Source organism: Lynx canadensis, chromosome D3 (genome assembly GCF_007474595.2).
Source record: "Lynx canadensis isolate LIC74 chromosome D3, mLynCan4.pri.v2, whole genome shotgun sequence".
NCBI lineage: Eukaryota > Metazoa > Chordata > Mammalia > Carnivora > Felidae > Lynx > Lynx canadensis.
The window spans coordinates 27263327-27287979 of NC_044314.2; the positions used below are offsets into that span (position 1 = coordinate 27263327).

At 40.5% G+C, this 24653-nt stretch overlaps 1 protein-coding gene across 9 annotated transcripts in view; it reads left to right on the forward strand.

Moving 5' to 3' along the window:
• HDHD2 (haloacid dehalogenase like hydrolase domain containing 2) overlaps window positions 1-24653 on the forward strand; it is a 46116-nt gene that overhangs the window by 15550 nt on the left and 5913 nt on the right. For 8 of the 9 annotated variants that reach the window (XR_003963956.2, XM_030292446.1, XM_030292447.2 and 5 more), the window contains 4 exons: window positions 2159-2367; window positions 6115-6199; window positions 18789-19005; window positions 21249-21312. Coding sequence is in view for 7 of the 9 variants with exons in the window: in XM_030292446.1 (XP_030148306.1) it covers window positions 2159-2367; window positions 6115-6199; window positions 18789-19005; window positions 21249-21312 (575 nt within the window). In the remaining 2 variants the exon portion in view is untranslated. Of the gene's footprint in view, window positions 1-2158; window positions 2368-6114; window positions 6200-18788; window positions 19006-21248; window positions 21313-23393; window positions 23569-24653 lie in introns of all 9 variants that reach the window. The other variant, XR_003963958.2, reaches the window with a different exon arrangement.

The window sequence follows — 24653 nt, forward strand, 5'->3', positions numbered from 1 at the left end:
TTCTTTCTTTCTTTCTTTCTTTCTTTCTTTCTTTCTTTCTTTCTTTCTTTCTTTCTTTCAATTTTAGAGAGAAAGAGAAGGTGAGCTGGGGAGAGAGGTAGAGGGAGAGAGAGAATCCCAAGCAGGCTTCATGTTTGATCCCATGACCCTGGGATCATGACCTGAGCCGAAATCAAGAGTCAGACACTCAACTGACTGAACCACCTCGGCACTCCTGGTTTTGGTTTCTATGGAAACAAACAGACTAAGGGAAGTTGAGGGACTAGTAAAAAGAAAAGTTTTTAAAAATCCTCATTAAAAGTGATGTAATTTCACAACTTGAACTTGTTCATTTTTAATTATGTTAATAATAGTTATGTTGAAGTAATCAGTTTCTTTTGAGAGATAAGTTTAATATGTTTTTCAGAAGAGCTATCACACAGATATTATACAGTTAATCATGATTACAGTGGACCGTTTAATCATGCAGATTTATTTAATGTTCTTTGGGTGAATACTTAAAAAGATTTTTTCTGACTTATATGCTTGCTTCTTTTAAATTGTTAGTGCTGGGGCGCCTGGGTGGCTTGGTTGGCTGAGCATCCAACTTCGGCTCAGGTCATGGTCTTGTGGTCTGTGAGTTCGAGCCCCACGTCGGGCTCTGTGCTGACAGCTCAGAGCCTGGAGCCTGCTTCAGATTCTGTGTCTCCTTCTCTCTCTGCCCCTCCCCTGTTCGTGCTCTATCTCTCTCAAAAATAAACATTAAAAAAATTTTTAAATTGTGGTTAGTGCTATTACATTTTATGTCCATTCAAGATAGGCATAAAATAAAAAGCAACAGGGTATTAATATAAAATTTAAAAATTTTGCTAAATTAAAATTATTTTTAGATTTTAGATTAAAATATTGTAGAGCTGCAGCACCTGGGTGGCTCAGTCAGTTAAGGGTCTGACTCTTGATTTCTGCTCAGGTCATGATCTCACAGTCGTGAGTTCAAGCCCTGTGTCAAGCTCTATGCTAACAATGCAGAGCCTGCTTGGGGTTCTCTCTTTCTCTCTCTCTCTCTCAAAATAAATAAGTAAACTTTAAAAAATAAAATAGAATACTGTAGGACCAAGAAAATAATTTTTATTTTTAAAGAAAGCTTTCATGAATTCTCTTTCTGGTACCTGATTGCCAGTTTAGGTTCCAAAAGCAGATCATGGAATCAAAACAATCCTGTATGTAGACAGTTCAAGGGGAAAACACATTTCAGTGTGTAAAACTGGAATATGTCTTTGAGCATTCTAGATAGTTTCTGTTTCTTAACTTAGTAACACATGGGGGTCTTCCAGTCTCTAATTGACTAGGAAGGAGGGAAAAACATTCTGAGGTATCCCCTGTTCTCTTAGTGTAGATCAGAAGCTGTACCAGAACATGGATCAGAGTTCGTCTCATCTGAGCTCTGCTGGCGCCCAGCTGTGCAAAGCAGAGCAGTCAGCGAACTTCTGCTGGCCCCTATTGTCCCGTCTTTGAGAGAAATTTGCACTGGTACACAATCTCTACAATAACTTTATCTCTCACAATCTGAGAGTATAGTAGTTACAGAGCTTTGTTTTTTTTTCACTTCTTTACTAAAACCCTGCGGTAAAACTTAGTTATTGAAGGCCCTCAAAAAGGTAAACATAGCTTTTACAATTTGACTTTGCAGCCTTTGGAGATTAAGCGGTCCATAGGACGTCTCTGGGGAGAGGGGCGCCTGAGGGGCTCAGTTGGTTGAATGTCAAACTCTGGATTTTGGCTCAGGTCATGATTCTAGTGTTGTGAGATTGAGCCCTGTGCTGAGCATGGAGCTTGCTTAAGACTCTCTCTCTCTCTCTCTCTCTCTCTCTCTCTCTCTCTCTGTCTCTTCCTCTCTTCCTCCCCGTCTCTCTCTCTCTTCCTCCCCGTCTCTCTCTCTCTCTCTCTCTACCCCCATTCCATCCACCCCCCTCCACCCATCTCATTCTCTCTCTCTCTCTCTCTCTCTCAAAAAAAACAAAAAAATCTAGGTAGATTACAGAAAAGCTTATCTGCCATAAAAACATTTACTTGGTGACTTACCGTTCATTTTCTGACCTTTGGCAAGTGCTACCAAATTAGGTTGTATGAGGCTAGAATGTAAAAGCTGCCTATTGACATCTGAATTTTGCTTTCCCAGGTTACGTGGTACTTCTGTAATGGTTAGGTTTGTGACCAATACAACCAAAGAGAGCAAGCAAGACCTATTGGAAAGGTTGAAAAAATTGGAGTTTGATATCTCTGAAGATGAAATATTCACTTCTCTGACTGCAGCCAGAAATTTAGTAGAGCAGAAACAGGTTCGACCCATGCTGCTAGTAGATGACCGGGCACTACCTGATTTCAAAGGTACAGGAAATTTGGAAAGATACAGAAATTGGTTCTTCATATTTGCTTATAAATCAGTCTTAAAACTGGACTTTTACAAGTGTTTGTTTTTCCCCAGACTTCCTCTTATTATTATTATTATTGAAATGGTCAAAAGTTTGAATCTAAATTCATGTTTCTCAAACCTGTTTTGACACACTCCACAATAATACAATATGTAGTAACCCAGTACATCTATGTTTGTGTTTATGTATGTTAAACAATGCTTACTCTATAAGGTGTCCTTTGTTTTCTGTTTGGTTTACTTACTTGTTTGTTTGAATTTGATGCTGCTTAGAACCCTCCAGATTAGTTTCACAATCTGCTAAATGGATCATGGCCCACAGTTTGAAAAACCACAGGTCAAAATCATTTTGCATATTATAATCCTCAATTCAGGAGCCACCCTATTAATTTGATTAAATGAGATAAACTCAAGATCTACTTACTTAAAGATAGATATTGGAATCTTACATTTTATTTCAATTTGTGTTAATAGAACTAATCTGATTCCACTTAAAAATGATTGATTATGGGGAATTTATATTTATGATGGGCATGGTTTTTGAGACTGATGAATAAATCTTAATAATATTGTGAAAAAAATTGATCTCATTCTGTATAGTGAAGTTTTTAGAAGATTAAACTTTTTTCGTTGGAAAACTTAACAGACTCTGGGAAAATATCCTGGTTTTATGAAGCTTTATCACATTCCTTCTTTTTATAAATGATACTCAGAGTGAAATGACACAGTATAGAAAAATGGGTATATAAATACCTCATTATAAAACCATATGATGGCTTTACAGATAATGATTAGGGAAATTCAGCATGCATATATAGTTAGGCTAAATCTCAAAACTTGTCCCATCAGGAGATAGACCAGTGTATCAAACAGTTATTATTTATAAGAAACAGAAGCCAACTTTGGCTGAATTAAATAGAAAATACATTTATTGGGGCGCCTGGGTGGCTCAAGTGAAGTGTTCAACTCTTGATTTCGGCTGAGGTCGTGATTTCACGGTTCATGAGTTAGAGCCCTGCATTGGGCTCTGTGCTGACAGCGTGGAGCCTTCTTGGGATTCTCCCTCTCTCTCTGTCTCTCAAAATACATAAGTAAACATTTTTTAAAAATACATTTATTAAAAGGATCTGAATGCTGGCAGGAATGTAAAATGGTATACCTTCTATGGAGAGGAATTTGGCAATAGCTAGCAAAATCACATCTGAGGCAGAACTGCCCTTTGTAGGAATCTGCCCCTAAGAGATAGTTACAAGAATACACAATGACCTACAATCAGAGTTGTTCATTTTGGCCTTATTTGAAATAACAAAAGATTGGAAACAACCCAAATGTTATTAGAAGCGGCTCATTGGTTAAATTTATGATATGTCCACAAAAAATGGAATGCCTAAAAAATAAGGGCAAATTCTATCTCCTGATAAGGAGTGGCCTTCATAGGATATATTAAGTGAAAAAAGTAAGGTATAGAAAATCTGATGTATTTTCTGTGTAAGAAAATGAGAGGGAAATGGATATATATGTATACACACACACACACATATGTATATATGAAACAAATATATGTGTATATGTGTGTATATATGTATATATATTTCATATTTGTGAAAGGAAGCTAAAGAAGGATAAATAGGAAATGGAAAACTGGTTACCTAAAGGGGGAGGGAGGGAGAAAGGGATTAAGAGACAAGACTGCTCTACAAGTATCTTGTTACATAGCTTTGCCTTTGGAACTGTATATACATTTTGTATATTTAAAAGACAGTTCAAAAAGAAGCCAGTCCCTGAAAACTAAAATCAAATAGAAACAAATAAACTTAACTCTGCAATCAAGTTCATACCCACTTAGAGAAAAGAAGCACTTCAAGTGACTTTAAAATACAATATTTTTACTCTTTGTTCATAGTGGGGTAAATTCTAAGGATAAAAGAACTGCAAAGAAATTGTAAACTGCATTTATTAGCCTTAGTGTTATTAGTAATGTTGGCTAGTATTATTTTGTTTTTAATGTTTGTTTATTTTTGAGAGAATCAGAAAGACCTAGTATGATTGGGGGAGGGGCAGAGAGAGCAGGAGAGAATCTGAAGCAGGCTCCAGGCTCTGACCTGTCAGCACAGAGCCTGACGTGGGCTCGAACTCATGAACCGTGAGATCATGACCTGAGCCAAAGTCGGATGCTTAACCTACTGAAGCCACCCAGGTGCCCCTACGATTATTTTTTTTTAATTTTTATTTATTTTTGAGAAAGAGAGAGAGAGTGGGGAAGGGGCAGAGAGAGACGGAGCGAGAATCCCAAGCGGTCAGCTTAGAACTCAGTATGGGGCTCAAATTCCCAAACCATGAGATCATGACCTGAGCTGAAACCAAGAGTTGGACGCTTAACTAACTGCACCACCCAGACACCCCTGTTATTATTATTTTTTTTAATATTTATTTATTTTGAGAGAGAAAGAGCATGCGTGGGGGCAGAGAGGGAGGGGGAGAGAGAATCCCAGAAAGGCTCTGCGCTGTCCTGCAGAGCCCATTGAGGGGCTTGAACTTACGAACCATGAGATCATGACCTGAACTGAAATCAAAAGTCGGATGCTTAACTGACTGAGCCACTCAGGCGCCCAGATACTGTTATGTTTATTTTTTTTTATTTTTTTATTTTTTATTTTGTTATTTTTTTTGGATACTGTTATGTTTAAAGCAAAGTAGTAATCATGCTAATATTGGTAGTACCCAAAATTTTATGTGTAAGTGAAAAGAGATACAAATATAGCAACAAATAAGCTATGTATTACTAATTTTGAATTTAAAATATCATTAACAACTCCCTTGTTCTCTTAAAAAATACACGTTATTTGCTTTTCCACTGCAAAGGTCTAGAAGCAGTGACAAACAATGCTCAGAGGATGGTGTACTACCATTTCTGAATTACTCTACATTCGGGGCTACCAGTAAGGAGGAAATTGGAAACCTTGGGTATCTGCTCTTTCTATTTCTTCCCCTCACATTTTGGTGGACTCGATGATGCACATGGTTCAAGACAGGGAATGAGAAAGGCGAATAGGAATTGGTATGTGGATAATCCACAGGACCTTTAATCAGTCTTTTACTAATTGCGATGGTGAATGTACTCGTTTGGTTCTCATATCTGAAGTTCTGTTATCAGATACCAAGGCCTTAAACATGCTTTAATTATAAATTCATATTTGTGGAACTAAAACTAAATTAGGCATTTCAGTAGGAAACTATAGAATGAATCTACATTCCATATTTATCACGAATGTGTTTGCCTCAACTGTGTCAATTAGAAAGTCTAATTTCCCTTGCCTCTTAGACTTTCAGTTCCTCATCAGTTGCTATTGATCTGATAGCTCATAGAGAACTCATGACTGTTCTTGTTGATTGTAATCAGCAAAGCTTTTTAAAGTTAGAAATTGTCACTTGTTCGAGAACATGAAGTTACAAGTTTCTGTGGAGATCTTCTAGTTACTGAGTAGCTGTAACACCATGCAAAAGGAATATGCAAAAACACTAGAAGACCCTTTTCTTTAAGTATTATTTATACTTCCAAAGTACATTGGGCAGGATAATCTCTTAAATTTCAGATTATGGCTACAGTAAAAATCTGTATTTGATTGACTAAAGCTATTTTATTATAAAATGTATCATTACCGTTAATTGCATTTTTCAACAATTACATATTTTTCCTTTCCCAGGAATACAAACAAGCGATCCTAACGCTGTGGTCATAGGACTGGCACCAGAACATTTCCATTATCAAATTCTGAATCAAGCATTCCGGTAAGTCTTCAGCTATTTATTTTTCATCTGATCATATACTACTCTCTTCCCTTCCTTATTCTCTGTCATGCCAGGTTATAGATATATTTTACTTTCTGGCCACCCAAATTGTACATGACGATAGATATCTTCAAGATCACTTCAAGATCAACATTAAATCACATTGCTTACTATTTGCTTAGTTTTTTAAAAATAATCAATATGTTAAAAAGTGGTGATGATCTTTGGGGTTTTTCTGGTTTGTAGAATCAATATCCTCGGGCAGAAATTCATAATAAAATTGCAACTCTGAAGCTAGCAATTTTGTAATGGAACCCAAGTCCACCTGCTCGATGGGAAGCAAAGCCAATCACTGAGATACAGGTTTGCAGCAAGGAAAGCTTATTCGAGAGGCAGCCGGAGGAGGAGACCAGAGGACAAACCTCAAATCTGCCTCCCCAGAGAGGTAGAGAACAAGTGTTTTGTAATCATAGGGGTTGAGATTACATAAATATTGATGAAAAGGGCAGGGAAACTTACATGAGTATTCATGAGGAAAGATGGAGCGTGATCACTGAGCAAACATATATGTGACATATCCCATGTTCACTTTGGGGTGGAGATTTAACCCCAGAATAAGGCAAAATTCAGCCCCTGATATCAGGAGGTTATCTTAGGACAAAGAGAAGAAGAGGCTATGGGCATGCTCTGAGAGCTGGTATAAACTGAATGGGGTCTTGGCCTCATTATCTTAAGTAAGGAGTGCAGGGCTTTGCTTGTTCATAGACTGGAACCATATCAGATGACCTTGAGTCCAAGCTTCTGCAGAGACAGCTAGTGGATTTGTTAGTGGGATCTGAAAAGACAAAATAGCTGATTAAGGGGCAACAGTTCTCTGAATAACAAGATTTAAACTTTCTGCTCGTTTTAACCTTGTCAATCCCGTGGGGCATAGTTTCAGTTTTATGTTTTATTATCATTTCTGTGATTCTCCATTGACTATGCTATTCTCTGAGGAAGATATCATCCAGGCTAACGCTCCAGAAACAGTACATGTGATTCTTCCTCCAATGACAATCTAGGCTATCAAGAAAAGTTGACACATTTGGCCACACTTTCAGAGATTCTTTGATAAGTGATAATGGTAGTCTGAACTGGGATGGTGGCAATAGAAATGAAGAAGCAGATTTAGGTAGTGCTGACATGACTTGATGGATGGTTGGGTTAAGGGGGTGAGGAAGACCAGTGAGTCAAGGAAAATGTCCAGATTTCTAATGTGAGCACATGTGACAGAACACTCCCAGTTAGGGTTCAGGAGGTCATACGTTTAGGTTGGGGCTATTGGGCCTTTGGGGTATCTAAGTGGGGGTGTTCCAAAGGCTGTTGGTAGAAATGGGGGGAAATAACAACACGGAAAATGTTATAAACCTTCACTTGTGTGTCCATTTTTTTACGTGAACTTTTCACTGCTGTTTCAAAAAGAAGACAGCATACTGGTTCTCATACTTCCTAAGATAAATTGTATCAGAATTTACCCGCAAATCTGCTCTAGAGTGAGATCGATCTTTTTCCTTGAATTTTTCATTTTTCATAGATTTTTCATTTTTCATCTTTTATTTCTTGTCAAACCATTAAACAGTGTAATTTGCCTTTGAATTTATGACGAGCTAAGTAGTTGTAAATATTGCATCAGGTTACACTGAACTTGTTAAAAAACTTTTAATAGCTTGGTAAATTTTTGGTATTTAATTACAAAGAATGCCATAAAAACATCATTTTCTTTCTAGTACAGAGATCTGCAAGAATCATTATAATGTATACTTGATGTAGAATTCATTTCTTGATGTAGATGTATGTCTAAGAATCAGAATGTTTTTAGGAAACTTTAAAATTCACTACAGGGTTCAGACATCTGGGCACATTTTTTGCTGTTGATCTTGGAAATGGATGTTCTCATGGACAGTCTTTATGGCCAAAACTAGCACTTTGGGAACATCCACCTTCTTCCCCTGTATGAGCATTAATTTTAGAACCTCAGTTAATGGAACCTATGGCTACTTATGCACTTTTATTTGTGACTTTCTTAGTCACTGTGATGGTCAAGCATTTGTCTAAAAGGAATGAACCCACTTTTTATAGCTGCTCAGTATCCATTTACTATATTTGCTGGAGAACCATTGCTATGCCATGTTGCTTGAAGATGTACTTTGGAGTATATAGTATTAAGCTTTCTTTTGCTTCGCCTACTTCAGTTATCCTCCTTTAGCTTCTTGGGGAAAGGGGCGGGTGGTTATCTGACGTGCTCCTTAAGTAAAATTTACAACTGTGCCACAATCAGTTTTCATTTAAAATAGAGAACTTGTGGGGCGCCTGGGTGGCGCAGTCGGTTAAGCGTCCGACTTCAGCCAGGTCACGATCTCGCGGTCTGTGAGTTCGAGCCCCGCGTCGGGCTCTGGGCTGATGGCTCAGAGCCTGGAGCCTGTTTCCGATTCTGTGTCTCCCTCTCTCTCTCTGCCCCTCCCCCGTTCATGCTCTGCCTCTCTCTCTGTCCCAAAAATAAATAAACGTTGAAAAAAAAAAATAAAATAAAATAAAATAGAGAACTTGCTATGAATTCTTACTTCTGAACTTATCCCACTACCCTTTACCCATTTCTTTAACCACAGAATTCAAGGAGAAGGTATTGATCGATTTTAGCTGGTAATTTGGGAAGGACATATTTAATAGGAAGTTGGGAGGTCTCTGTCTTAGATGAATACTAGACTCAGGGTAATAAAAATGTACGTTGACATAATACTGACTTTGTAATTGCTCGGATGCTGTCTAATTAGTACACTTCCCTAACCATATTGATTTTTTTAAACACTACGTTTTAAAGCATTGCAGTGCACTTATAGGTCAACTCTAATTTCACAAATGCACTTAACAGCTGGGTGGAGAATTAACAGAAGGATTTTAGGTCTTGCCCTTCTTTGCATATTGATGTCTCCACCGAGACTATGCCTCCCAACCAATGACTACAGCTGTTTGGATTGTGTGTGGCAAATATAGACATCTCAAATGAACCACCGATTAGCTAAATTACTATTCAGGTTGATAATGAGAATAAGCATTGGATTTTAAACCCCATTGCATAGCTGCCTTGAATAACAGCTTCAGGGGCATATTGCCCTCAGGCAGATACATCAACCTTCCACATTACACTGCCTCTTATTTACTGTGTTTTGAATGGGTACTTCCCCGCCCCCCACAAATGCACAGTACAGTCTGTCTACAAACGTGTGTTAAATGTCTGAATGAAATTGAGAACACTGAATTTAAAGAATTGATTTTGGGGAAGGATAGGAACCACCTATAAGGAGTAGATACGATTTGGGTTTGGATTCTGTAAGACATTCAAATCCTAAGAGCCGTTGGTTGGTGGCTTTCCCCCTTTTGTCTCATACTAAAAGATACAAAGTATAATATAATGAACACTCATATGCCTGTCAACCAGTTTAAGAAATGCAAACTGTCAACACATTTGATATCTTCTGCATATCCCTCCCCAATTTTATTGCCCAAGACCCAAAAGTAACCAAGGTTATGAATTTTGTGTTTATCGTTGTCATACATTTCTTTATACTTATACCACATACACAGGTATCCGTAGACAGTATGTAGTAGTATTTTGTGTGTTTTATATGGTACATATTCATCAATTTTCTTCATCTTCTGGTAGTATTGTATGAGTCATCAACGCAAATATCCAAAGCTCTAGTTCCTTCATTTTCCCAGCCATAGTATGAGCTTGTAGCAAGGTTTTTTTTCATCTTCTGATCTGAGTTAGAAACCCAAAGCTTGAGCATTTTAGTAATGGACCAATTATAATTAAATTTGATGATCTCTATGAGGAGAAAGGCTGCTGGGCAAGCAGCTCACTTAATAACCCAACTTGAAGTTAGTGACAAAACTAAAAAAAAAAAAAAAAAAAATCACAAAAGTAATATGTCTTCATTGTAGAAAAGTTTAAATGTTCAAAAAAGAAAAAAGAATAAATAAAATTACCTGTAATCCTGCCACCTAAAGAGAACCCCAGTTAACATGCTAGCACATAGCCCGTTTGTTTCCACGCACATAAATATTTCGATAAAAATAAGAATGTATGACACTGTGTGGTAACTTGCTTTTTAAAAGCTCCTGAGTGGCTCAGTCTTTTGAGCGTCCAACTTTGGCTCCAGTCATGATCTCAGGGTTCTTGAGTCTGAGCCCCACATCGGGCTTGCTGCTGTCAGCTCAGAGCCTGTTTCGGATCCTCTGTCCTCCCCTCTCTCTCTGCCTCTCCCTGCTCACACACACTGTCTCTCTCTCTCACTCAAAAATAAATAAACATTAAAAAAAATAATAACCCCACGACGTATTGTACAAGTTTTTCTGTATTCTTTTTTTTTTTTTTTGATGTTTATTTATTTATTTTGAGAGAGAGAGAATCCCAAGCAGGCTCCATGTTCTCAGTGCAGAGCCTGGGGGAGGGCTCAAACTCATGAACCATGAAATCATAACCTGAGCTGAAAGCAAGAGTCAGATGCTTAACCAAGTGAGCCACCCAGGCACCCTGTTTTTTATATGCTTAAGTAGTCTTCCAAAATGTGTTTGAGTGCCACAGCATATCCCAGTTTAAAAAGTGCAATAAATTGTGTAGCCATCTGCTTCCCATTAGTTATTTCCAGGATTTTAAAGTTAGTTTTGAAAAAATGAGAACATGTTTTCTAAGCAGTATTCGTGTTCATTCCTTAAGATTGTGTTCAGAAGTATCGTTGCTGGGTCAAAGGAATTTGGGGGAAAAAAATTGCAGAGAATAGCTTAACCTAGGAAAAATTAAAGTTTTTTTTTTTTTTTTTCCCTAAATTAAGCGCAGCTGCCCTGGAGCTTCTAGAGGAGCTTATTAAGATGTCCTTATCACTGGAGATAAGTGACATCACAACTTTCACAGGTAAATGCAGAGATGCAGGCTGCTTAATGATAATGTTTCAGGACTTTGTTAATGACTTCTTTCCTATAATTGTTGCAAGGTACATGAGTCCCCAAAAAGTCTTAAAGGGGTGTAGAAATTAGGTTTTTTTGGTTTGGAGGAGGAGATTCTTATTACCGTGAATGGTTTTTGTTAAATATTGAATTGCTTTCTTCACCCCATCTCCTTAAGAAAGGAAACAAGACGTTTACTCCGGTATATTCAGTTCCTTAGAAAGAGAAGAAGAGAAAGGGAAGAAAAAAATGAACAATACTGGCCTCAGATATTATGCATTTGGACAGTAACTCCTGAATTTTTTTCTAGGTGTTTGGAGCCCTGGATAAGAGCAGTTCCAAAACGATGTGGCAGCAGGGCGTAAAGTAGGAATATTTCTGTGGGCTTTTTCTGTTTTGAAAAGGCTGATTATGATGCAGTTTTTTTTTAATTTTTTTTTTAACGTTTATTTATTTTTGAGACAGAGAGAGACAGAGCATGAACGGGGGAGGGTCAGAGAGAGAGGGAGACACAGAATCTGAAACAGGCTCCAGGCTCTGAGCAGTCAGCACAGAGCCCGACGCGGGGCTCGAACTCACAGACAGTGAGATTGTGACCTGAGCCGAAGTTGGACGCTTAACCGACTGAGCCACCCAGGCGCCCCTATGATGCAGTTTTTTAAATTGAAGTCCAGATTATAAAAATAAAACACTTTGGAGGTGAGAAATTGTTTAAGACTTATGAACATGAGTTATGTAAAGCATTCCATTATATATATGTGTGTATATATATATATATATATATATATATATATATATGCAAGAGGACTTTATATGCCAGTTTGAAAATCAGAATACAGAACTGAGTTGAATATGAGTCACTAACTACTCTTCTTTTTTAATCAATTGGGGAGATTCTTTTATGGTCAGGGCAGCTCTTGCTGCTCCAAATAAAAGCTTCAGGTGAGTAAATCACATGAATATATTACTGATTTTTTAAATTGGATGTATAACAGGCACAGTAAGGTGCACAGATTGTCAGTATACAACTCAGTAAAATTAAAAAAAAATTTTTCTTAATGTTTGTTTATTTCTGAGACAGAGACAGAGGATGAGTGGGGGAGGGGCAGAGAGAGAGGGGGACACAGAATCCGAAGCAGGCTCCAGGCTCCAAGCTGTCAGCACAGACCCCGACGTGGGGCTCGAACTCACAGACCACGAGATCATGACCTGAGCCGAAGTCGGATGCTCAACCGACTGAGCCACTCAGGTGCCCCTCAATAAAATTTTACACATAGACAAAACTGTGTAACCTCCACTCTGATCAAGAGCCAGAACATTTAGAGCACCCTAGAAGGCTCCCTAGCCCAGTCAACACTACCTCTTCCGTAAGGTAACCACCATGATTTCTGTCAGTATTACCAGTTCTTGATCCTCATGTGAATGAAATCATCTAATTGTAGCATGTTTGTGTGTTTGTGAGATTACCCAGGTTGTTGCATATAACAGTACTTAGTTTTGTTTTCTTCTTTTTCTTTTATTGTTGTTATGTTGTACAGTAGTCCATTGTATGGATATGCCACAATTTATTTATTTTACCATTAATGGCATGTAGATTGTTTCCAGTTTTGGCTGTTATGAATAAAGCTGCTACGTACATTCTTCTACATGTCTTTTGGGTGGCGTATGTGCTCATTTCTCTCGGGTCTGTTATCTAGGAAGGAAATTGCTGGGTAATAGGATAAGCACTTGTTTAGATTTAGTAAATATTGCCGAACAGCTTTCCACAGTGATTGTACCAGGTCATATGTTCCCACTAGCTATCAACAGGAGTTCTACTTGCTCCCCATTCTCATCAGTGTCTTGCTAGTCTATGTAATTATAGCTGTTCTGTTTGGTGTGGGTGGTGGTATCTTACTGAGTTTCAGTTTGTATTTCCCATATGAGTAATGTTGTTTTCACATACTTATTGGCCATTGGATAGCTTTTGTGATGTGCCATTCAGATCTTTGGCCTTTTCTGACTGGAATGTATTTTTCTTACTGATTTATAGGAGCTCTTTATATAGGTCTTTGGTTGGACATATGTACTGCAGCTATCTTATCCCTGTCGTGGTTTGCCTCCGTTAGTAGTATGAGAATACTAATCATATGAGGACATGAAGTTCTTAATTTTGATGGAGTCCAATTTGTCCATATTTTCTTCTATTCTGCTTAAGAAATCTTTGCCTACCCCACAGTCATGAAGATATTTTCCTGAGTTTTTTTCTACCAGCTTTGTTATTCTACCTTTAACGAATACATCTGGGGTCTATTTTAATTAATTTTTGTGAATTATGTGAGGTAAAAGTTCACTTTTCTCCATACGGATATCCAGTTGTTTCAGCAACATTTATTGCAAAGACCCATTCTTTCTATTCTAGAATTGCAGTGGTGCTTTTGGTGCTTTTGACATAAATTCAGTGACTATAGATGTACGGCTCTGTTTCTAGATTCTTTATCTACACTTGTGTTGTTCCATACCGTCTCAATACTCTGGCTTTCTAATAAGTCTTAATATCCAGTAGTGTTCATTCTCCAACTTTAACCTTTTTTAAAATTGTCTTGGCCATTCTACATCTTTTGAATTTCCATATAAAGTTTGGAATTAGCTCGTCAGTTTCCACACACAAAAAAAGCCTACTGGGAGTGTGATTGGATTCTATTTAATCTATGAATTGGGGTAGAATTTACAATGATACCTGAACAATGATGTCTCTTACAGTCTATGACAATGGAATGTATCTCCACTTAGGTTTTATTTTTGTGCTTTTTCAGCAGTGTTTTTACAGGATGGGCCTTAGATGTTTTGTCAAATTAATCCTTTTATTTCTTGTTTTTTGAGGGTGTTATAAATGGCATTTTATTAAATTTCATTTTTAAGTGGTATTGCTAATATACAGAGCTATAATTGACTTTTTGTATGTTAACCTTGCATTTACTGATCTTATATTTACTTACTAAGAAAATAAGTTATTTGGAGAGTCTTTTGGATTGGATTTTCTACATAGTCAATTGTGGCACCTGCAGATAATGAGAGTATTCCTTCTCCCCTACCAATCTTTATGTTTTTATTTCTTTTTTTTTTTTTTTTTGCTTTATTCCGTCTGGGACCCCAACTGCGGTACTAAACAGAAGTGGTGATGATAGGTAACCTGCTATTAATGAGACAGTTACTGTGGCAGTATGACATTGGAGATATTCTGAAGGTTTCCATTAATTGTTAATGAGCTTTTCCTTTGATATATTTCACGATTTACTATTGTTTTAATTTGAGCTTTTGGTAGTTTGTGTTTCTCGGGTCAGTCGGGAGTGTCAGTACTTTGGTGATCGTCTAATCCAGTGGTTCTCAACCAGAGACATTTTTGTTTCCCAGAGGACATTTGGCAATGTTTGGAGACATTTTTGGTTGTCACAACTGGGGATGAGCAGTGCTGCTGGTACCTAGTAGGCAGAGGCCAGGGATGCCACTAAATGTCCTACAGGGTATCTGACAGCCTGACAACAGCATTGTCCAGCCCAAGAGGTCAGTAGTGCCAAGATTGAAAAGCCCCCCGATCTACTTCAGCCTCTTCATTTGAGAAGAAACTGAGGCCCACAAACATGACGTGATTTGCTGTTACCTATTGTAAATAGCATAGATACCACACTTCCTGTATTTATGAAGAAAAATAATTGCCATTACTGTCAGACAGATACTCTGAAAAGGTTTGCATATATCATCTCTGTTCCCCAAGATGGTGGGCATTATTCTGCATATTAAATCAAGACACTCAGACGTACAGGGCTTCATCCATGAATTTATTCAGTAGCCATTTAGTGAGAGGTGCCGGGGCTTTTTTTTGTTTGCATCTTGGAAGTAAGAGATACCATGATGAGTAAAACTGATGGGCATGGTGGAAATTATATTCTAGTGAGGAAGACAGACTAGTCACAGTTGAGTAAGGACTATAAACTATAGTTTATACAGGAAGTGATACAGGGGACAAAGGGTGATGAGGGAAGAGATTGGAGGCAAGGAGGAAGTCCACTTTACATATGGAGGTTGGAAATGTTTCCTTGTTGTGTGGACGTTGAAGCTGAGACCTGACAAGTGAGCAGAAGATAGCTTTGTGAAAGCATGGGGAACTGTTTCAGGAGGAGGGAACACTGGGTATATGGGTTGAAACACAACAGAGTGACATTATCTTTTAAGTGAGAAAAGATGATTGTGTCTGGTACACAACCATGGATAGGGAAGGTGACTTAAGACTGGAGATGTAGACGGGGGGTCAGACAAGGCAGGGACTTAGGCTGTAGTGAGGACTTTGGGTTTTATACTGTTTGAAGTGAGAGTTGTTGAGGGATTCTGCATGTGGAAGGGATATGATCCTATCTTTCCTTTTTTTTTTTCTTTAAGTTTATTTATTTTGAGAGAGAGAAAGAGAGGGTGTGAGAGAGCACATGTAGGTGGGGGAGTGGCAGGGGGTGAGGAGAGAGAGAGGGAGAAAATGAATCCCAAGCAGACTCTGCACTGTAGTGCAGAGCCCGGTGTGGGGCTCGAACGCATGAACCTCAAGACCATGACCTGAGCTGAAATCAAGAGTAGGATGCTTAACCGACTGAGCCACTCAGGCGCCCCTACAGCCAGAGATTTTTTTTTTTAATGTTTATTTATTTCAGAGAGAGAGATGCAGAGACAGAACATGAGCAGGGGAGGGGCAGAGAGGGAGAAGGAGACACAGAATCTGAAGTGGGCTCCAGGCTCTGAGCTGTCAGGACAGAGCCCGACGTGGGGCTTGAACCCATGAACCGTGAGATCATGACCTGAGCCAAAGTTGGACACTTAACTGACTGAGCCACCCAGGTGCCCCAACAGCCAGAGATTTTTATTTTTTTATATTAAATATAATTTATTGTCAAATTGGTTTCCATATAACACCCAGTGCTCATCCCAACAGGTGCCCTCCTCAATGCCCGTCACCCACTTTCCCCTCTCCCCCACCCCCCATCAACCCTCAGTTTGTTCTCAGTATTTAAGAGTCTCTTATGGTTTGCCTCCTTCCCTCTCTGTAACTTTTTTTCTCCCTTTCTCCTCCCCCGTGGATTTCTGTTAAGTTTCTCAGGATCCACATATGAGTGAAAACATATGGTATCTGCCTTTCTCTGCCTGACTCATTTCACTTAGCATAATACCCTCCAGTTCCATCCATGTTGCTACAAATGGCCAGATTTCATTCTTTCTCATTGCCAAGTAGTATTCCATTGTGTATATAAACCACAATTTCTTTATCCATTCATCAGTTGATGGACATTTAGGCTCTTTCCATAATTTGGCTATTGTTGAAAGTGCTGCTATAAACATTGGGGTACAAGTGCCCCTGTGCATCACCACTCCTGTATCCCTTGGGTAAATTCCCAGCAGTGCTATTGCTGGGTTACAGCGTAGATCTATTTTTAATTTTTTGAGGAACCTCCACACTGTCTTCCAGAGCGGCTACACCAGTTTGCATTCCCACCAACAGTGCAAGAGGGTTCCCGTTTCTCCACATCCTCTCCAGCATCTATATCTCCTGAGTTGTTCATTTTAGCCACTCTGACCCAGCCAGAGATTTTTAAATCCGGCCTTCCTTGTGCCTTTTTTCCCTTGTTTCTTGAACCTCAATAATTTTACAGTTAGATATAGACAGAAAATTCTCAGATTTATTGCTGATGCATTCCTGGTGGTTACAAAAGCAACCAACCATTTGTTCCCCTGTCTAGAAAGTGTACAAGTATTGGGGTGTCTATTTTTGATATATGTTTAACTATAAATATCTTTTTATCTGTGTCCTAGAAAACATTTACCTTTCAGGCCATCCTGAATATACCTGGGCTCTTCAGAGATTCAGTAAAGCTCATGTTGTGCAGAGAAGGACGCTAAAAGCAGGCACCACTTCCTTGCGAGATGCCTGCCTGTCTTCTCCAGCCTGGTGAAGAGCCAGTTCCCATTTAGAGAGATGTGGACGAACCCACAGTTTCAGCCCTTCCAGGGAAGGCACTAAAGTAGTGCCTGGGAATTAAGTACACACATCAATCAAGCTGATAAGTCTTATCCCCAGTTAATATATAATAAAATATTAACAAAGCTAAATCAAATGAGTTTTTAGTTTAGCTATATCAGTGGAAAGCAATTTTGAGGTCTGTTGCATAAAGAATTCCAGTTCCGTGGTAGAGTAGCAAATAAATGGGATTGGGGGTGGGATGACAAGAGGAGGGGATAGATAAATTACCCGTTATTATCTCACTATCAGCAGTGTTTCTTTAAGGCCAACATAGTGGCTTTATCAGGTTTCCTAACCATTGGATTTCAAGATCAGCTTTAAGAAGTAAATTTGTATTAATACTTAGCGAATACATTTGGAGGATCTATCCCATGCTGTGAACAATTCATAGTAACTAACAGTAAAGCCCTGTAATAGTCCAGTATTGGTTTTACTTAATAAAATATTTAATCATAAATGTCTGAATTCTGCATCTCCCACAGGAAGACATTTCTGTGCCCACTGACAAGAATAATTTAGCAGTTTCATAGTTGAGCGCTTAATTACTCATAATTGTGAAGGGTAAGACGTGATGAATTCCTCCTCGATGGACATACTAAATATTTTAACTAAGGAGATGGCTTAAAGTAAATTAAGCCAGTGAGATCATTTATTACATTGGTTAAAAGCAGTTGAAGAAATAGATCTTGCCCCGCATCCCATTAGATGAGACTGTGTGCGTGACAGTCTCTGCTGTGTCCCTGACTGCAGGCTGCACTGTCGGGATCGGTGACCGGTGTCTGGGGAAGGGGGTTGGGAGGGAAGTACGAAGAAGCTGGTGCGGTTTCTTGGATTGTGTTTTGCCTGAGTCACTAATGAGGCTCCTTAGCTCTATGTAGAGTTTGGTTCTCAAAAGACTGGGAAAACTCTTTCTGCCCTTTTCGTTGGCCTGAGAGCATTTGTCCTAAATCAGGACAAAGGAAGGGACTCGGCACTTGGTGTGTGTTTCAGGGAAGATGGCCTCATTTGCAAAGTAATGTCCAAGCAGTCAGAGGTACAACGAAGAGGTAAAGGTACAAGCAGAAAGTCCTTGTAAAGTGCTCTTCTAAATTTCTGAATTAGAAGGAAACTTACATTCTGGAGTAAAGAGGAATCCAGATACTTCCAGAACGTGTCAGCGCGGCAACAGTTGTGTCAGATTGTAAAAGGCTCAAGAGCCTCCCGCTTACCGTTAGGGAAGGTTGAAACAACTTGTCTCATTAAGTTAAGCTTCTTCCCTCGAGTGTCTTATTTAGCTTTACTTCTCTTCATTCTCTCCCTGGTGATTTGGGTAAAGTGTCTGAAACCACTAAAGGTAAAAGGTTGAAGCAATCCCAAATTTAATAATCTATCACCTTTCTTGTGCGTATCTGAGTGTAATTCCCAGCAGTTCTCAGCGAATTCATTAGAAGACAGCAAGTCATTAAAAGTTAATAAGAAACTATTTGTTTCTGTGAGTGTGAATAAAACCACTTTGTGAGTCTGACATTCTTTTCCAGTCATAAAAGCCTTGCTTTTAGCCAATTTCCATTTTCTCTGTCTCCCCAGGTTACTCCTGGACGGGGCACCTCTGATCGCAATCCACAAGGCCAGGTATTACAAGAGGAAAGATGGCCTGGCCCTGGGGCCTGGACCGTTCGTGACGGCTTTAGAGTATGCCACAGACACCAAAGCCACAGTAGTGGGAAAACCAGAGAAAATGTTCTTTTTGGAAGCATTGCGGGGCACTGGCTGTGAACCTGAGGAGGCCGTGATGATAGGAGACGTAAGTAGCAAAGGCCAGGAAATGCCCTGAGCTCACCCATCATGCTGGGAAGACCCAACTCCAAAGCACTGCTTTGAAAGCCACACAGACTCTGTTACTGCTGATACCAGCTGGTAGTAAGTGGTACCTGCCTATAAACAGGCTTGTCCATAGATGCATAGCTGCTCTTCTAAATAATTGAAATTTTGATTATTTCTGACATTGTTCACAGTGTGGTGAGATGTGTGCGATCCAAAAGACCATTTAATGCAAGTCAATTAAATGCTTTGTATGTCTTTTTGAAGAAAACCTCTACACAAATTTCAGTTTTTTTGAGTATTACTTACGCAGAGAACAACGTATACCTAAAGAATTCTACCATTATTGATTTTTTTTTCCTAGTATATGCTTTATGGACGAACTTCCCAATCAGTGTGCCACAAATAGCTACAGGTATTGATTACCTCAGCCCTCTGAGCGGTAGAGCTGACCCTGGATGATCGTAGGCTCTAGCCAGTGACCTCCGGCCGGAGAGCACCTTGTCAGTTTTCCCCAGTGTCCTGGGAAAACATTATTTTCTATGTGTGCTATGAGGAGGAAAGAGCCAGAAAGCACATTGGCTTGTGGCAAGTCGGTGGCAAGGATTAGATTTCAATTTTAAATAAACGCTTTAGGGGCTAGAAGGGACCATCGAGGTTGTCTGTTTCAAATCCCCTCATTTGATAGACTGGAACGCTGAAGCCCAGAGGTGAAGCTTCAAACTTAAATTCCCACAGCTAATTAGTGGCCCAGCTGGAGGTAAACTGCAGGCTCTGGACTCCCTCCAAAATGAACCATAGATCCCTTGCTTTCTTGACTTGTGGTGGTGCAGGTGTATCGTGGGCCTCATTTCCTCTTCCACTTCCTTATTCACTCACCTGAACCTGAATAGGGTGGTCGTTAAACTCGACGTAGCTTTGAGAAACCACCTTTTCAGCCCCATCTCTCTCCCTTGGCAAAGCAGTAGCCGACTTTCCTAGGCACATGTGTGTCTGAAGACGTGGCGATGTCAGAATTCTTTATCCCAGGAGTTTCCGGTATTGGGACAGGATGGGAGATGGCAAGGGCATGTGATGGCCGTTGTTCAGCGGCGTGCAGGTTGTTACCTGAGAGGCGGTGGGTTTCCCTCCCTTTCCTTATCCACTTTCCCCACCTCCCTTCATCTTTCTCTTCCTCTCCCCTCTCTCTGCCGCTTCACTATGGCAAGTTTAGATGCAACTGAAGGTTTTAAATCAGACCTTGAGTAGAGATTTTGACATTTTAGAACTCGTTTCCAAGGTCTGTTGTTGAATATTAATGATTTTTGAGAAAAAAAACTTTTCTTCAGGCATGGTCTTGAATGAATCCTGTCTGTAAAAAGTCCCATAAAGACATGAGATGGCAAGATTGATTTTCTTGATATATCTTCCAGCCCTTGGATTTTTATTTCCTGACGTTTATCCTCAGTCAACCAAGCATATTCCTCTCTACCTTGGGTAAGAATTGCAAAGAAAGCTCCCTTTTCTAACTGATCTGTTAGCCCCAAGGGTGGAGATAACCGAGAATCTCAGTATTCTGGTTTGGCTTGAATCCACCTGTGAGGGAGGGCCAGCTGGAAAGTAAGGATAGTGTGCTACATGGGCAGCAGAAAAGCTGACTTCTGAACCTAGTCCGTTCGCTATCTGCAGGTGGATCATTTACCTTCAAAGCTGCCAAACGGATAGAATGCTTTCTCCTATGATCTGTTTTAAGAGGAGACAGATGTCCATGTGGAAAACATGAACTGTGTGGGGTGCCTGTGTGGCTCAGGTGGTTAAACATCTGACTCTTGATTTTAGGTCAGGTCATCATCTCACAGCTCATGGGATCGAGCCCCACATCGGGCTTTGGGCTGACAGTGCAGAGCTTGCTTGGGATTCTCTCTCTGCCTCTCTCTCTCCCCCTTTCCCGCTCATGCTTGCTCACTCTCAAAAAAGATAAACTTAAAAAAGAAAAGCAAATATGAACTATAGATGTGCTGTTTGTGTTTGGTCACTAGAATTACTGCTGTATTCTGTTGTACATTTTCCACCTCTGTAACACTTCCCTTGGTTCCATGTGGATGTCCCCCTTTTCCTCTCTTGTATTTTAAGGAAAAAAATGCTCACGGTTGGCCATCCCAGCCTAATCCATCAGCCAATTGGTAGGGTTTTGTTGTCGAGCTCACTGAAGACAGTGAACTAAATGCTTTCTTTATGCTTTTCTAGGATTGCAGGGATGACGTTGGTGGGGCTCAGAATGTCGGCATGCTGGGTATCTTAGTACAAACTGGTATGTATCCTCTACATAAGCCTTCTCTAAAACAGATGGTAAAATACACTTGCTTAAAGAACAGTCTTTGCAGAAATGACAAAGCCCACGGGGCACTGTAATTGTCTTTCTGTCACAAAGCAAAAATAAAATGGACTCTGGGTCTCAGGGGAAAAAGACAGTGTGGGAGGGCCCATGCTGCACAAAATTAAGAAGATCAGAGAGAGTTGAGAGGTCATTTTGCAACTTACCTAGAGGTAACTATCGTGCTGGTTGACAGTTAGCATTTATATGATTTTCTGGATATACAAATCACCACATTGGAACGCACCAGAGACCACTGATGGTGATGCTCTATGAAAGTATCTTTTTTTAATTTTTTTTTATCGGTGTCAGCTAGAAGATGATAAAGTTGGTTTCCTGAGGAACAGGTGAGCCGAGGGATCTGATACTTTGTGTCAATGTTTGCATTTTTAAAAAATTACACAATAAGTTTTTATCTTTCACTTACCGTCTTAGGAACTATTTTTCCTATACCAAAATTAGAAATACTGTTTGTGGTCCCTCAAAGTAAATTTAAGGAAAAGCAGACCTTAATGGGGAGGACTCGGCTGACACAGAATTATGACTACAGTGGTCCCGCTCGGTGTCCTGGGTCCTGGCCTCAGCCTGCCCTGACCAGCCATGCAGGTGCATCTGCCGGGTGTCATATTTAACAAAAGAGCGGCAACTCAGAAATTTTTTAGAAAAAGTACATTTCCTCCTGACTGACATTTATTCAAGGAAATGTGGCTACAGAAAAGCTATTTTAAATTTAAAAATAGAAGCAAGAAAACCTAGCTGCAGCACCCAAGGAACAAGAAGCATTTGGCAGGGCCCCGCGTGAACAAAGAGCACACGCTGTGCCAGGGTTCCGGAGGGAGGCATTGGAGCCTGGCAGAGGGTGACACCGGTCACTCCAGAATTCACATCTCTCAGTCAAAATGATCAGCACCGTCCCGGGAACATTACTGCCCTTTGATGTAAGCAAAACAGAGGAGGTATCAAGGTCAGGTCCAGAAGAGTCCTCACTCTCGTGATCCCTCCCTACATCTTAATTTCCAAATTCCTGCCATTCGCTGTTTTATTTTCTGGTCACTGAGGAAATCTTCAGGTAACTATTTTTGCTCTTGTGTATTAGTCCCGTGAACATTTTCTTTCTTTAGGTCACGTAATTAAGGATTTACACGAAGTGTCAAAACCGTCCCACACCAGTGTCTCGTAGGCCCTGCTCCCCCTTCCCTGGCTGGCCTCTGCAGCTTGTCCCTTCTTTTCTGACTGCCAGTTGGTTGTGATCAGCCTATCACAGAGGCACCCAGTTAGTCTTAGAGAAGCCAGCAGCGTAACATAATCAGATTGAAAATGTATAACCAGTAAAGCAGCTATGTCCAGTGCAGGGAAACGGGCCCGTCTGCGCTGTTCATCTCTGGCCAGGAAAAATCCCAGGTGAGCCCACTGTTGTAAAAGCAGACAAAACAGCTGGCTCCCTTGATAAACTTGAACTCCATGCATGTGAACAACCAGTAGGCCTCCCGGTGTTGAAAATTATCCTAAAGATTTTAACCTCTTCGATTAGAAGGGCTTCTTGTGGATAGTCTTGAGCAGTTTTGTTTCTCAGTGAGTAGCACACGGTAGACGCTCAGGATACGTTTGCCCAGCGGTTTGTTAGTAAAGGTCTGTGGCTGGTCCTGCACAAAATTGATTTGTTTAGCATGTAAAACAATCACCTAGAAAGGACAGGGCCAGTCTTTATCTAATATCATCAAAACGGCTTCCTGTATTCTCCCTCCATTCATCATTTATCCACCCAGGAGAGCACCGAGTGCCACAGTGAATGCGGCAGTCTTGAGTGACATGGCCAGCTTCACGCCCTCGGCCCACATTATTGAGCACGTGTTGTATGCCAGACACAACTTGAGGTGCTGGAACTCTCACACCTGTGTAAGCCACTGTGTCCATTTGTACTTTGTAGACACCCCACTTACAGGGCCAGACCGCAGAAGCATTCTGTGAGCCCTTATCTCCATGGTTGAGAAACTTGACTTTCACATATTTGCCCTTAGCCTCTGGATCCAGGAAGTAGGTGGTATGAGCAGTAGTCGGTCATTGACTCATGGATGAGACCAAGTAGAAACATGGCAAGAGTTTATACTTCATGGAACTTAAGCTTGAGAAAAAACTAACAGCAGAATTTTCTGTGTGGCCCATGCTGTGAACAGGTGACTTGAGGACACTAAGGTGAGTGAGGGAGATCTTCATTACCTCTGTACATTTGATGCTGGCTCTGTTCTGTAAGAATTCACAGTAAGACAAGGCAGGAAGCATCTTCACCGTGCAGAGGTGCGGAACAAGGGATCTTTCGGCTTTGTGTTTGCTGGGCAAAGCCTCTTGAAGAGGTAGTTGTAGAAAATGGCAGGAATTGTGGAAAACGGTGGGTCTGTTGTTAGGGGAGCTGGATTTATGGAAAATTGCCCAGAAGGTGCCGAAGGATGAATGGCAGAGATCACAGAAAAAGGGATGAGAGAACAAAGAGAAGGGGGACGTGTGGAGGCAACAAGGCAGCCTGTGTGGCTACAGGACATTTGGCCTTGTCTCCAGGGCCTCAGCTGAAGCAGTGTTCTGCATTTCCTTCCTTCCTTCCTTCCTTCTCATTTTTAAGGAAAAAAAAAATGTGGCATGCTCACCACGTGCTGGTTGCTGTGCTCAGTGCTGGGAATGAACTCACTGGGGAATGTAACGCACATGGCCCCTGCTGTCAGAGAACTCCGTCTTAGGAGTGATACAGACATTAAACAGATAAATGTATAATTCAACTTGTAAATATTGTGGAGGCAAGGAACAGGGTGCCGAGAGAGAACAACAAGGAGGTCTAACTGGGATGGGAATATGGAGTTTGACCTGAAGCATCAGGGAGACAGCCAGGTGAGAAGAGTGCTCCAAGCAGAGGGGATGGCAGGTGTGAAGGTCCTCAGAGAGCCAGGTCCAGTCTAGGACTGCAGTCTTGTGAAAGCAGCAAGTGCTAAGGTCAGAGGGATGCCGGGGCCATATGACAAAGGGCCTGGTGGGCAGAAGTAGGGATTTGGGTTCTTCCTGAAGGGCATTTGGGACCCATTAAGGGTGTTTAAAGAGGGACCGTGCATCATCTGGTTGACATTTGTAAAAGCTCTGTGACCACTGTGTGGAGGGTTCCTCTCTGTGTAAGGCTGTTCAGTTGTGTGTCTGCATTCCAGAGCCAGAGGGATGGGGAGACACAGGCAGGGTACCTGCCCCGCGGTGCCCTGCTGGGCAGACCATCCGGCCTGGCCCAGGCCTGTGCATATCTG